This window comes from Pyrgilauda ruficollis, unplaced genomic scaffold, assembly GCF_017590135.1.
Source record: "Pyrgilauda ruficollis isolate IOZ18807 unplaced genomic scaffold, ASM1759013v1 scaffold54, whole genome shotgun sequence".
In the NCBI taxonomy this organism is placed as follows: domain Eukaryota; kingdom Metazoa; phylum Chordata; class Aves; order Passeriformes; family Passeridae; genus Pyrgilauda; species Pyrgilauda ruficollis.
The window spans coordinates 8,615,313-8,630,594 of record NW_024527044.1 but is presented as its reverse complement, the minus strand read 5'-3'; the positions used below and the strand labels follow the sequence as shown (position 1 = coordinate 8,630,594).

Sequence of the window (15,282 nt, the reverse complement as noted above, 5' to 3'; positions counted from 1 at the left end):
CAGACAGCTGCTCTTTCTGGGTTGTTTTCTGGCTGTTGTTACAGCTGCTGGCAGTTGGTTTGCTCCATTTCTGAACTGATGTGATCTATATCACATAAACTGTTTTCTGTGTTTATCTCCGTTCTTATTCAAGCATTGAATGATAAGGATTTCCTAACAATCGTTATTTGTATGTAATAGTGGGGAAGGGACTTGTTCCCATTTCACAGATGAAGTTTAGGAGTCATGGAAGGAGTGGACAATTCAAGTCTGTGACAGCTTTGGCTTCCCAGTTTTTCCCTCTTTGCTTTGGGGTTGATTATGGAGATTCCAGGGTGTTCCTTGAGTAAGGTTGAACATAACCCCAGGGAGAAATTTGGGCAGTTTGGGACAGAGCAGGGAAGCTTCAACTCTGCTTTTTACAGGATTGAAGCATCACCAAGTCCTGGGCTTTGTAAGGCACCACCTTTTATCAGTAGACAAACCACTTAAAAATGTTTGGTAAAGAAGAACTTTTCTCTTTCTTTTTTTGTTGAACTTTTCTCTTTCTCTCTTTTTTTTTGTTCTGTTCTGGTTTTTCACAGGTATCAGTCAGAGCCGGATCTCCCATTGGCTGTTGCAGCAGGGGTCAGACCTGAGTGAACAGAAGAAAAGGGCATTTTACAGATGGTACCAGCTTGAGAAGACAAATCCTGGTAAACAAATGCAGACTAAACATCTCCTGCTGTTTATTTACAGAATGGAAGCCTTTTGTTTGTTAGCACTGATAATTCGCTTCTTGGTCTGGGGTACTCCAGAGATTCTCCCTCTGACCAGGTTAATTTTTAGGAGGGTGGGAAGAAATATGCTTTTTGCTTTGCAACAAATGATGCAGAGCTGCCTCATCCAGAGCTGTCTGTCCAGTTCCTCAGCCACAGATACCTGCTCTGCCCTCCCTAAAATCTGGGACCACTCGCTAAATCTGGGAATCAGAAGCAGCCAGTGAAGCTGTAATCAGTTAATGTGAAATACAAGCTGAGGCTCTTCAGAGTGAACAAATAGAAACCATTCATAATGGCTGCATAATATAAAGTTTCAGCAAAAAACCCCATACATTTTGTCAGAGAGGATCTTCAGAGGGTTTTGGTTTGGATCTCAAACTCATGGATTGGGTGTTGATACTTACAGTGATAAGCTGGAGATGTGTCTTTCAAATCCCACCTGCTTCTCCAAATCTCAAAATAGATCTTGAATACAAAAAGAGAAGTAAAGCTCCTCATTATCTTTAACTAACCAGCAATCTTCAAAATCACAGTTGAATTAATTTCCTTGTATTGTTCTCCTCCATAGATTTTGTTTGACCACAGTTCTTATTTTTCCCTTTTTAACAGTTTTATTGTAAAGATCAAAATATTTATGTTTAATTTCCTTTAAACATTGGCTTGATTAAATTAACTGTGTAATTTATTTAAGGAATTTAAAACTCAGGCTCTCTAATATGAACTTGGCTTCAATGTCCAGAATTCTATTAAGAAAAATTCCAAGGGAATCAGAGCCTGAAAACTTCTGCTTTGTGTGTAAACTGAAAATCAAGAGGCTCCAGCCAGCAGTTGGCCTGAGGATAATTCAGATTTAAGTTGGGTGGGTTCAGAAGGACAGCTAAGCCTGTTTTTTCTGTTAAGCATGTTGAGGCTTCTTTTTCTTAAAGTTGTTTTAAAGAGCAAAAGTGCCAAGAGGCCTTGATTTTTGCACTGGCTGGAATTGTGATGCTGAGGATCAGCAGAATTCCTGGGTACAACCATCCAGTACCAGCTGCTTGGAAAGGCTCAAGTTTTACCCTGCAAAGTAACTCCCTGACCTTTCCCTTTGATGAAAGGTGTTGCCTCCAAAGTAGTGGAGAAAACTTGAGAGTTTTTGGAATGTGCAAAAACCACCAAAACCCTCTCCAGATGAAACCTGTTGTGTGGGTTTTTCCCAGCCTTGCATCCTTTATTTGCAGTATCACATGAAGCTGTTTAGGAAATAGTTTTTTTTTGTGCTAATAACAGAACCCTTGTTCAACGTAGCTCTAAAATCTTTACTTCTTCCTCTTTACCTTCTTTTTTCCCCATATCCATGAGCTCACATCTTCTTTGTCCTTTTGCTCTTGAGAGATGTCTAAGGAAGGAAGACTTTCCACACTGGAGGTTATGGCTGAAATTGAAATGAATCAACGTTAACTCTGCTTTGCTTTAGGCATGGAAAAACTCCTTGAAGAGTGCTTGTTTGAGTGTAACCTTTTTCCCAATTAAGAGGTCTTAAACAGCATTTTCAAGGAGTGTAAAAGGCAAATTGTTTCCTCTGCTTAAGCCAAGGGACTATTTGGATACACTTAAATTCCTTTTAGAACCAGACAGCACTTGGTTTCTTTTTAGAGGCTGAGGTAGAGGGAGGAACCTTCAGTTTTCCTGTTGCTGTTGGGAAAATCTACCTGAGGAAAATGGGTTTGTATTTATTTATTCATTGTAGGATAATATAACACTGATTTGAGTTATTGCTATCTATTATATTGCAGGTCAGCCCAGGTAGCCAAGAATAATTAGCATGGGAATGAGCAAGTGTGTAAAGGGAGGTACCAACCTTGTCCAGGGAATCCTGGATGTAAATCACTGTTACAAAACCAATCTGGAGCTGGAGTTTTGGCAACTACTTAGAGTATCCTGTGATTAGTAGTCAGAGTAGCAGGTTTGGTGTCCTCCTTAGAGCCAGAAAATGAGGAAATCAGTGGAGCTTCCTCCCGTGTTCCCAAAAAAATGATGCCATCACCACACTCTCTGTAGGGTATGAAAGATTGTCCTCCTTGGAAGAAACGTGGGAGATGAAATGACTGCCATGGTTTTTTGTCTAGTTGCTCACTTACTAAAAGGTGGCATCTGGCTTTCTGTTCTCATACATCCCATCTTTTCCAGTTCCACCTGCTGGGAGGGAAATCTCAGTCCTTTGAGAGAAAGTCAGGTCTGTGTGCAGAGGGACCCGCAGGTTTGAGTTATCAGAGGGCAAAGTGAGGCTTTTGGGAACTGTTGGTTCCCCAATTTCTGTAATTCTTTATCTTGAAAAAGTGGATCTTCGGAGTAAATCCATTTTTTGAACTGAATTTGTATAGTAAAGGAAAGAAAACCTAAAACTGAAACAGTTTTGACGGACTAGGACAGCAGATGTAATCAATTCCTAAACTGTGAAGGGGGAATATTTTGTATGGAAAGAACTGGAGATCTCTTGGCAGACTTTCCCTTGATTCTGCCAGTTTTTCTGTGCAACTTGTAGAATTAACCTTTTGTCTCCCTTTCCCATCTCCTGGATACAGGTGAGGCCTTTCCCTGTGGGTGACATCCCTGCCTTGCCTTCAGCTCCTCACAGCAGGACCTGTCTTTTACTGTGCTTATATAAGCTAATTATGACTTACAAATATATCAAAAAGAAATTTTATTTCTATCATCCAGAGGCAGTGCTGCATCTGCCAACCAAAACTTGGTGCTGGGGAGCCTTAGGGCAGTTCCAGGGCATTGCTGCTGTTCAGATGCTGGTCCTATATGGACAAGACTCAGCAATTCCATCCCTTCATTCTTTTCCAGCTGGCTTTGAGCTCTTGAATGTGCTGTTTGTTATTTGCCTTGGTTTGACTGCTGGTTTGCATGGGCAGTTTCTGCATTTCTCCTGTCCTTGGTGGTGGGTGTTCAGACAGCACCAGACTGGAATGTTGCAAAGGAGACTTGGAGTCTCATGGAACAGGAGAAAAACACCCACTTGTCCCACTGTATGCAATAATCTTGCTCAAAAAAATGTCTTAATCAATGTTTTCTTGGTAGGAGTGATGTCAGAGTTAATGGCAATGCTGTGAATTCCAACGTGCTACTGACTGTAAATTTTTCTGGAAGGAGTTGCCAGTTGGGGTGAAAGGCAGTTTTTTCTTTTGTTGGAGGGAAGAAGTAAATGCTAAATACTGATGTTTAAAAGGTCTTTATTCCGATTAATAGGGATGCTTTTCGTTTAGATGGAGCTTTATTTTCACACAGGCACCACTTGTCCATCCTGTGTTTTGTGGAGGACTGAGAACATTTTGGCAATAGATAAATTTTATATATTTCAGAAGCCAGTAGTGTCCTGCACTGTTCTCACTATTTTTTTCAGAGCCCATAGGTTTTAAATATTTTTTTTTTCTAGATTGGTAGTTGTTAGCCTGATTAGTTTCCCTGGCACTGGGTGTTGGGCAATGTGGGAAGTTTGTGATGGAGTAACCTTAAGCTTGTCTCTTGCCTCTGTGTAGTGCAAACTGAAGCTGGCACCTCGAAATGATCTGTTAAAGTTACAGATGGATACACACTGCTTCCATTTAGGCTGGGTATTTATTTCTGCCAGTCTTCTCTAATAGGAAGGCAGCTGTGGTCACCTTGGAGAGAACCATGGGCACTTCTTCCTTGAACAAAAGAGAAAATGAAAAGGAGTTATTATCAGGATGTAGCATCTCTTTTGTTATTTTCATAGTGGTTCTTGTTTAGCTATGAAAGAAAAGCCAACCCAAAATCAGGGGCTGGCTGTGCCACGAGGTTTGCACTGGGGAGGGATGGTTGGTGATGTGCTGTTCCACAGAGCTGCAGAGCAAAGTCCCTGCTCTGCTCCTTCTCCTCCCTGCCCTGGGCTCTGTAGGGAACCTTGTGCTGCTGCTGATTTCAATCCAGCATGGCTTACTCTGACCAAGAGGTGTTTATTGTGTGATCTGGGGTCAGCCTGGCTAAAAATACAGTGAGGCATCTGTTCTTATCAGGGTAATGTACAGCAGGTACTTGCTGCAAATGAAAACTTGCCAGGAAATGGTTTCTTGGAGCTGGGAGACGCCTGAGGCTCTCTGACCATTCCATGGCAGGGCCTGCCTGAGCCCAGGGATGGGGAGCAGGGATGCTCTTAGAGCAGCTCCCTTCCTTCAGGATGGAGTCTGGGATGTGCAGGCCCTGGCCAGGAGGAATTTTGAGCGTGGAGAGAGCTGCATTCCAGTTGGAGAGCACCTCCCCTGCCTCCTCTCCCCCAAACCCGCCAGCGGCATCCTCAGTCACACAAAAAATTCACAGAGAAAAGCCAGTGCTGTAGGAAAAGGTGCTGAGCACTGGCAGGGAGTGAGAGCTGTCTCCTTTCATTTCTGTGTGTGAAAGGAGCTCTTCCCAGGCGGTTCACCTCTGCACCCCTCAGAGGTGTCTTGCTGTTTGATACATACACTGAAAACCTTGTACTGCGTCTTCTCCACTCTGTCTGCTCAGGAGACAAGTTTCACTTCTCCTTAAAAGCTGTTTGAGGGGTTTAAAAAAAGAATCTCAACTGGTGACTGGGGTGTAACTTGCTAAGTTATAAAGAAGTGGAGCTGGGTGGCGAGAATATTGTGATGGAATGTTGGAACAGCAGAATAAACGGGAGCTCATTGAAGAGAGGGGGATGAGGAAAAGCTCCATAGCTTCCTTATCAAATGTGCATATCATAAATTATAACTTTGGGTTCAAAGTCATCTCATTCCACATCCCTGCTGTGGGCAGGGACACTTTCCATTATCCCAGGCTGCTCCACAGCCTGTCCAGCCTGGCCTTGGATTCTCTGAGGGATCCAGGGGCAGCCACAGCTGCTCTGGGCACCCTGTGCCAGAGCCTCACCACCCTCACAGAGAACAATTCCTTCCCAATATCCCATCTCTCCCTGCCCTCTGGCAGTGGGAAGCCATTCCCTGTGTCCTGTCCCTCCATGCCTTGTCCCAAGTCCCTCTCCAGCTCTCCTGGAGGCCCTTTAGGCTCTGCAAGGGGCTCAGACCATCCCATGTTCCCTTTTTTCCACACATTCATCCAAGCCCATTTTGGGCCTCTTTATGCATTCAGGTCCTCCTCTCTTGCTGTGTGGGGGTACTTGCTTGTAATTCTCAGCATATTCCTCTCTTATCTGCTGCTGATATTGATGTTACCCCATAGAAAAGAGAAATGGCTAAATTGATCTAGGAAGGCTACTAAAACAAAAAAAAGTGTATTATATTCAGTACGTGAACATACCTGTAGCAGCAGCAGAAAATTTATGCTTTCGATGCAGATTTTTTCCCCTACCTTTGTCTGAAAAATCTCAAGCAAATTTAATAGAAGGATTCTGCATCTCTTGGCTTGATGTGAGGGATCACTGATACTCCTGTCCTCTCCCTGTGAAATCAAATCTTCAGGTAGGGAAAGTATATTGCTAACACAATACAGGGAAAGCTAATTTCTTTTCCTGTTCTCCTCTGTCTCTTTTTAAAATTTTCATTTTTAATTTTTTTTTTTTAAGTTTTTGAAGTGTATTTAAAGCCTGGCAACTTAATAGCCACCCAGCCCCCTAAACTGTGCAAGTAGCAGAAAGACTAGATAAGGAGCTCTCCTTGAAATGGCCTCCCAGTAAATTGGCACTATAGGAAATATTTCATGTTTCAATGGAACCAAGTAATCTGTGTAGGCTCGTTAGCTGGGAATTAGGGAGAGGCACCGTGCCTTGTGTGTGCAAGGCAGAGATTGTGGGCTTCACTTCCTACTGACTCCTCCTGGGGAGCATTTGTAAATTATTTTGGGCTCCAGTACCTAACACAGATGCAAGCCCCTGGCAGGAAGGGAAAGACTCTGTGTGCATTTCTAGAAAGGAACACGGCCAAGTGCCTGAACAGCTCATTTCTTGCTTTTTAGCTGTAGGAATTTGTTTATTGGTTAAACTCTTGGGTTCCCTTGACCCTTCCACTCCTTGTGTATTAGAGGAGCAGTGTTGTTGCACTAACACTGTGTGGTTTGATGATTAAATCCCAGCCATTCTGAGTGAGCCTGAGCACCCAGAGGGGTTTGCTGTCACAGCCTTGCTCTTGAGTGTGCCCAGCCCTGTGAGCAGTGCTGCTGCTTCTCCTGGGTCTGCCCAGGCTGGCTCAGTGCAGGAATTCCACTGGAGCTCAGGATGCTTATGGGATATAGGTGGTGATTTATCTTTTCATACAACTTTTGTTTTCTTTTTTATGTTTTTTTTTCTTTCTCCACATTAGAGCAGCTCTCTCTTCCCTGCAGGGGAAGTCACTGAGCACAAAGCTGTCCTTCAGAACATATCCTGGTTTCTGTCCTTGTGTCCTATCCCAGGTTCCCATCCTCACCAAGGGATATAGGACAGATTGATCTCCCAGAGTGTCTTGATTTATCTTGATTTATTAGCTGAGAGGCTGTTGTGGAAAGGATCAGGGGTAAGTTTCAAAGGGGCCTTTCCTGAAGGCATCTTGCCAAATCCTGTCTCGTGCCTGATGCTTTCCAGCTCAGACTCAGGGAAAGGAGAAATACATCCACAGAAGGGGAGCAGGAGAGGAAAGTTGTGATGTTAATTTCCTTTCAGTGACTTTTTCAGGCACTCTGGCACTCGTGAGCCCCCATTTGCCCAGGCCACAGGGTGTGTTTCTGTTGGTAGAGCTGCTTCAGGTACTTCCTCAGCTCTTCAGACACACTGAAATATACCTTTGGTATAAATTTCCATTTTGCTTCCGGAAGCTGCTGTATAATTAAACAGAAACTGCCGTTTCCTACTTTGTGACAGCTCAGGTGGTAGCACAACCTAAATGAATCCCAGCTGGGGCACAGCTCACCCTTTCTGTGTGATCCTTTTCCTCTTGATGAAGACAAGACAGATTTTCCTAAGTACCCATCAGCTTCTTGGATTTCCATGGTCATGCCCTTCTGCCTCGGAGGTTGGGAAGTAGGAATTCTACCTGGCTTTGTGTATCTTTAGGGTGTCTTTGATAATACTTCATAATTTTTTTTTCAGTTTGAATGGTTTCATCACCTGTCTTGTCTTTTTTTTTTTTTTCTCACGAGCAGGAGTGAGAGGATGGGCCTGACTTTTAACCCTCTGGGAAACACAGTGTTTATTGTCCTTAGGGGCTACACTAAGCATGAGACCCGCTCCCATCCCAATAGAAGAGCCAGAATGGAGACAGACGCCTCCCCCAGTCACAGCTACCTCTGGGACCTTCAGACTACGGCGAGGCAGTCGGTTCACGTGGAGAAAGGAGTGCCTGGCTGTTATGGAGAGGTATGTGGTGGCTCTCTGAGGGGGTTTGGACATGGGAGCTCTAAAGCCAAGTTCTAAAGGATTTTTCCCTGCTCTGGTGTACGCCAGTGCTGTTTTCATGGATGTGTTGTAGCCTCGTGCAAAATTGTAAGAGTTGGATTTGTGATGATGGAGTAGGAGGAGCTGTTTTGCCTCTTGTGTTGTTTAAAAATTTGTAACATTTCTCTGGACAGGATCTCTTTATTTTTGTACACCATGTCCTTAGCTCAGTCTGAGCGTGTTGGTGTTCAGCTCTTTGCTTTTGTAGAAACTTTTCCACTTTTCCTGATCCAGGCTCTCTTGGGAGGGTCTTGCAAGCTCTTTCCATTCTGCATTTCTCCTTTCCACTCTCCTGATTTGTCCCCCTGATGCCTCGTGGTGGTTTAAAGTAGATACCGGCATTTTGGCAGCACTGTAATTGTTTGGGATGCAGAACTTTGCCTCACAAGCAGTAGATTCCTGGTCCAAAAAGGCTCTTAGAACCTCTTACAGGAGCTGGGAGCAGCACAGAGCAAAGTGGATCTTTCAAATCCATATGCAGAGTGGCAGGTGATCATTAGAGCTCCCAGTTCTCCTCTCTGAGCCTGGGTGTGCTTTGCCTTTCCCTCTGCTTACAGGAATGTCTCTTTTGTGGATGATGTTGTACAGTAGAAAAGGGCTGGGGAATTTGGATATAGTTTAGGGATGAACATTTATTTCTGTCCAGGGCTAAAAGGCTGGGAGGAGTTTTTTCCCCTCTGACAGCCTGAGGAGCCTCCTTTCCATGGAAGGACTGGATGACTGTGTGTGCTACACTCCTCTCAGGTCTCCAACCCCAGTGAGATCTCAGCCAGCCGATTTGTAGGATGTGTTTATAACATTTCTTCAATGCTTCCCCTTCCTCTTGTTTGCATGGGGGTCTTGGGAACTGATTAGGAGCAGGAGAGCATCATTTGCCTGAGCTAAGGCTGAAATCCTGAGCTCCCTCAGGAACACAGGGTAGACACATTTCTGTGTCTTTGCAGGGCTGGAACCAGTAACTTAAATGTTTGTTTCCCTGTTCTGGCCTGGCACTGATATTTTATCTGGCATTGATATTTTTGGCTTTGCCTGGATGTTTCCCCAAAGGAAGTAATGTAAATGTTTGAAATCTGTTCTGCTTTGTTAGACCCAACTAATGCAATGCCCTGTGATCTGATAGTGTGTTTTTCTAGTGTCCCCCTCCATAGAGGCAGAACAAGGGGCAGGACAGGATCTTCAGCACTTTGAAATGCTTGTCTGACTGTCCTGATTGTGTGTGCAGAAGGACAGAACCACCACAGCTCTGTGTGCCTTCAGGGCAGCACCATCTCCTGATCAACACTCTGTGTGTGAAATGCTTTTTGGGAGTAGAATTAGAGCTCTTTGGGCATGGCTGGTTTTGGGCATGGCTGGTTTTCTTCCTGGTTTCTGTCTGGCCCAAATACCTGCTGTTATTTGCTGTTTGAATCCTGATTGTGCCTCAGACTCCTTTGCTGGGGAAACTGCTGATAGAGAGCTGAGCAAGCCACCCTTTCCTCATCCACCTCTCTCCTCAAGCCAGTCTCTGCTGGGACTCTCTAGAAATTAAAACTGTGATGTTTTAGTACATCTGTTAGAGAGGTGTGAGATTTGGGTTTGGGTATTGAAAGAACCAAGTTGATCTTGGCACTGTAAATCATCCAGTTGTGAATGCAGATACATAATCACTCAGTCTAATTTTTCATTAAATTCTTCTTGGTTTTGTTCTCTGTGTCTTGTGCTCTGTAAGGTCTTTCCTGCCAGAGTTTTCTCCTTATTCTGCTGCTGCCACATTGCCTTAATCCTGGCTTTTAATATTAATTTGCCAAGCCCTTGGCTAAGTCACTTTGGGTGCTGGGTTTCACAGGCTTGTGTGGGGTACTGGGAAGCAAAGCTGAGGAGTTTTACTCGAGGCAAGAACACAGTAAAAGTGTTGTGTGGCAATAAAGCTGCACCATAAAGAATGGGTATATGGTTGTTTAACTGTTGTGCTTTAATAGGCCTCGTTGAGCTGTAAGGATGAGCTGTTTTATGTGACAAATTTTGAAAGAGTGGGAGAAAAACGCTCTTCTGGGAGCCCTTGGAAGAAAATCACTAATTTCACTTACAGGGCACTGGAGATTTCCAGGTTTGGCCATGATATGACTCATAACAGCAGCAGGATGAAGGTAACCAGACGCCTCTGGCCCAAGCAGATCAGGTTTCCCTGGTGCCCCAGGGTCAGGAATAAGCATTTGGCCACTAAAATGGTGTTTGGCATTGCCTGTGGGCAGGTGCCATTTGTCTGGTAATTTGCATTTTCCTCTGCAGGATTAAGTTTTGACTCTAAGTGGAGGCATCTCAGTTTAATGGACTGTTTTCCCTAATGAAATTCAACTTTCAGTGCACTGAGTTTGTGTGTCCTGCAGCTTCTGGCTCTGATGTTGGTGCACATAAGGATTTGGGCACTTGGTTTGGAGCTGCTGCTCTGGGAACCTCAGGAAAGTGCTGGTTCATTTGGGCTGATACCTGTCCAGGAAGGAGAAACAGAGATCCAGGAGACAATTCCATCCCATTAATGCACTCAGAGGAGGGCTCTGTGCTCCTTCCTCTCTGGCTGCCTCCTGCAATTAGAACTAACTTTGATGGCTTAGTTTAATGCCTGAAGATAAGAGGGTGGAATCCAGACCTGAGTGGAATCTCTGCAAAACTTTTCCTTCCCTCTGAAATGCTTCTGTGATGCTGTATAAATATTTTTGGGCTGAGGATGGGGGTGTTGACCTGCTCCATCACTTAATTGTGCCCCCTACTTTTGCTTTTGTCTTGGATTCAGTCAGTAAAAATTGTAGTTGCTAAGAGTCCATGTGTCAAACCAGCTGAGAGCACTTCAAGGGAAGAATCTCCATGTGATTGCAAAATTTGGAGGGATTTGTTTCTTAGGAGCAGGCTCTCCAATCAAAAATGCACAGCACCAGTCAGGATTTGATCCATGAACTGAACAAGAAGGCTGAGGGTTGAAGGGGGGCAGTTTCTCTTTTTTAAAAAAGATTTAATTCAACAAAAAATTCCAGTTCAATTAATTATTATATTGGTGCCAACCTGATAGAATGAAGATTAGAGTTAGGGCCATATCCTGAAATGTCTGATGTACCTGAGGGTCTGAGTACAGGGTATGTGTATTAAATGAACTAATTGGTTTATACTCGACTTCCAGGATGCTGCTTGTGGTTTCTGTAATTCAATTCTCCTGCCTTTACTGCTTTTTTGGAATCCTCCCAGGGTAGTTTATTAATCCCTGGTCTGAGATTTTTTTGGACAATAGATTCGGGTCTCTTTATCCCTTTACCTTTTATTTTTCTGTAGATATCTCCCTGAATATTTATGTTCTGAAGGTTAAGAGGAGCAGTGGTTCCAGAAAGTAAAGTTCTATATTTAACTGCAGACTAGGTGTGGTTCAGACAACTGCAGTGCTACTGATGCCAACCTTGACCTGTTCTCTTCTGGAGCCTCCTGCTCATGGAATATGCTGAGTTTTGAGTGTCTCGAGGTTGTTGTGTGGCTTTGCCCTCCTTTGGGAGCACAGCTAAGACTGCAAGAGTCCTTTCTGTGCAAACCTGAGGTTAAACTTGAAAGCCTCTTTCTGGTTCACTTTCATGTTCTTTTTTGTTACGTCTTGTCCCACAGATAATGTTGTGTTGTGTTTTGTTTTTTTTTTCTTTTCTCTGCTTTGCTTCTTCTTTTCAACCCCTCTCATTAGAAGAATGGAAGTGAAAATTTCCCTTAGGGCATTCTCTTTTTTTAATGAAGCTGTGTTGTCTTGTCAGTCTATTTTTTTTATTATTTTTATATTTCCCCTCCAGTGATTTATGCTTCTCTTCTAATCATATGTTGGAGTAGAGGTTTATCTTCTTTCTCAGGCAAAAAAATAACTAAGATTGGCAGCAGAATCAGTGATTTTATACCCATTTTAAGGCACTTTTCATTTGTGCTGTTAAAGACTGAGGGGGGAGTTGAATGTTGTTTTTTTAAGTATATGCTTTATCCAAAGATTAAATTAAAATAACTGTAAATTCTGCCCTAAACAAAAATGAATAATTCATCAGTTGAATGTGTTTCAGTTTGTCTAGGGAACAGGGACTTTGCTTTCTGGTTGAGAGTTATTTGGTTTGATTTTATGGCTCTGGGTTTTTATTTCAACACTTGTCTGTGCTTCTGAAGATTCATTTGTAAAGGTGTATTTAGATTAAATAAGGCTGAGATGCCATAGATCCCCATCATCCCCATTTCATATGTGTCAGGTGTTTCACTTGGCTTTATGCAGAAGAGAAATGGGTGTAGATTTCCCAAGATAGGGGGGTACAATTTCGTGCTGTAGCTGAGCTGAATTAACATTTTGTCACCAGCTCATCCTTAGGTGTTACCCTGCCTCACCACCCTTCTCAATTCCTCCTCCTCAGTTTCCCTGCTCCTGCCACACTGGGCTGTGCCAGAGATGTTTCTTGTCTGATGGAAATAGCAGCCAATTCACCCTGCTTCAGGAAAAATAAATCCTTTTTATTTCCCCCTGCATTTTCCTGAATTGTTTTGGCTTGCTGCGCCAGGGCTGTGCTGGGGCAAAGGACAGGATTGCACAGCTGGGAGCACCAGGAAGGGGAAGTTGAACAAAAAGATGGTGATTCTGTGGAGTTGTTTGGTCTGCTTGGTTTTGTTCTGATTTTGTTTGGTTTGAGTTGGATGAGTTCCTGGTTTCTTTACAGGCATGGTAGTACTGGCATAGTGGAAGAGAGGTCCTTTGATTTTTCCAAGGTACAGGAAAGCATTAGGTCCATGAGGATTAGAGGGATGGAGCATCTTTCCTCTGGGAGAATTAGGGGTTTCCAGCCTGGAGAAGAATCTAAGCAAAGCTTAGAGCCCTTTCCAGCACCCAAAGGGGCTCCAGGAGAGCTGGAGAGGGACTTGGGACAAGGAATGGAAGGACAGGACACAGGGAATGGCTTCCCAGGGATAGATGGGATATTGGGAAGGAATTTTTGGCTGTCAGGGTGGGGAGGCCCTGGCACAGGTTGCTCATAGAAGCTGTGGCTGCCCCTGGATCCCTGGAAGTGTCCACGGCCAGGTTGGACAGGACTTGGAGCAGCCTGGGACAGTGAAAGGTGTCAGAATTGTAACAAGGTCCTTTCCAAGTCAAACCATTCTGTAATTCCATGATTACTGTGGCATCACTGCCCAACTCTGCCTGATTTAACCATTTGTGGTTTTGTTTCCCTTCTAAAGCTGAGGAAGGTCATCTCCGTGCCTGGACCAGTCGCTGCTGCATTCCCATCACGGTGCTGGGAGATTCAGCCTCATTTCCCTCCTGGAAGAGGCACATCCCACCCTGATCCCGAGGCAGTGCCCTGGGCATGGTCCTGGCCCCGAGTGAGATGAGGCTTGACGTGCCTTATTAGAAATCCTTCCGACTGTGAAAGCGCTTTTACTGCAGCTCTCCTGAGCGCCGGGGCTTCCACGGCTTCCCTGGGGACCACGAGAGCTCTATTAGCTCCTGAAATTCAGTTAGGAAATTTTCTTAGTTAATTTCATCCCATTACTCTTAGTTATGTCTTCCAGCAGAACCTTAATACCGGCCCCATAGGGGATCTAAGTTTCCTGTGCAAGGCTTTGGAGGAGATTTAAGTTTGGGATTCATTGCGTTTCTCCCTTTCCAAGCTGACAGCAGAGCAGGAAGTAATGTCCTTTGGCCCCTTCCATTAGTCTGTACATTGTTAGAAACAGAACAGCAGCTTCTCATCAATATAACGATGGCCACGGGTTGGCTCGGGAATGCTGCTCGTCTTTCCTGGGTTTGCTGGGAGGTCAGCAGGGTTGGGAATTATCTCTGCTGTCCCTGTGACCCTCAGGTGTCCTTGAACCTTTTGGTGACTCGTTGTTGTCAGCTGTAAAATATCCACTACCTGCTTGGGAGATGAGTCAAGCCAAGGGAAAAGTGCCAAAAGCCTCTAATTCTTGGGTTCTTGAGGAATATTGGCATTAGGAAAAACTTCTGACTTCAGGAGTGGCACAGCACTAAGCAGGTTATCTACAGGAGCTACAGAACATTTCTCAGGAGCAAATCAGCTGAAATCTGCCCGGATGGTTCTGAGATACTTGATCTTAATGCAGAGAGAAACATCAGGTGATCTCTTTATATTTTTTCCAGCTCTTTCAATCTTGTCATAAGGTGTTTGTTAGTCAGCAACTTCCTGGGGGAGATTCAACTTCATTAAGTCCTTTGAGATGCAAGGAATGGGTTTTTTTTGGGTCATTGCTGTTTGTGCTGCTGAAATACTTCGAGATCTGAGCGAAGGCACTTTGCAAAGGCACCCAGCAAAGTTCTCTTTACCATTCATACACAGGCAAGATCATGTGGTTGTGTGAAGGTTCAAGTGGTTTGGCTCAGGGTCATTGCTCTGTGTCTGCATAAAATGCAAGAGCAGCCATTTTCTGCTTGGCACAGAGGATCTGCCTTATTTTGCATTAGATCAAGCTCAGTTCCCTCTCAGACATGCATAATATACAAGCTTCCTATTCTAATCAGCTGTAAGCAAATCCCAGTTGTTTGGCAGATTGCAGGCAGTAAAATAGAATGCAAGGATGTCTGTCCAAAGTCTCACCAGACTCTGGTTTCTCCAAGGATTCAGCACCTAATGAGTTATTTTGCTTTCTAGAGAGCTCAGGTGCTTTTTGTATCCTTGTGTTCTCTCTCTCTCTCTTTTTAAAAATAATAAAAGATGATCTGTGGGAGGGGCAGTTGCTTGCAGCAGACCTCAGATAAAATTCTTGTGTCTGCCAAGGTCAGAATAACAGAAATGAACATTTAGCAAATGCAACTTTGTCAGCCTGGTCTGTAACAGCTCTGGCTGGTGCAGCAAACCCACATTTTAGAAATGAGAATTCTCCTCTAGTCCAGATACTCTGCTGCATTTCTCCAGCACCAGGTGAGATCCTCAGCGTTCTGTCCCCCTGCTCATGAAGGTGACAAGCAGGATCTCATCCCAGGTGATGATGGTTGTGGTGTTTATCATTCTTTCTACCTCTGCTCTCCATCCTGTGCCTGGCTCACACCTGGCCAGCAGCCATGTAGCTGTGGACAAAAGCTCTTATCTCCTATCCTGTATTTTTAATCCTGCTATTGCAGCTCTGGGCGTTCTTATTATTCACATAAATATGTAATTCCTTCTAAAT

At 44.1% G+C, this 15,282-nt stretch overlaps 1 protein-coding gene across 8 annotated transcripts in view; it reads left to right on the top strand.

The window, feature by feature from the left end:
- Window positions 1-15,282, top strand: part of HMBOX1 (homeobox containing 1) — a 62,588-nt gene that overhangs the window by 27,814 nt on the left and 19,492 nt on the right. For all 8 annotated transcript variants that reach the window (XM_041480898.1, XM_041480906.1, XM_041480902.1 and 5 more), the window contains 2 exons: window positions 564-674; window positions 7,893-8,046. In XM_041480898.1, the coding sequence (XP_041336832.1) occupies window positions 564-674; window positions 7,893-8,046 (265 nt within the window). The remainder of the gene's footprint in view (window positions 1-563; window positions 675-7,892; window positions 8,047-15,282) is intronic.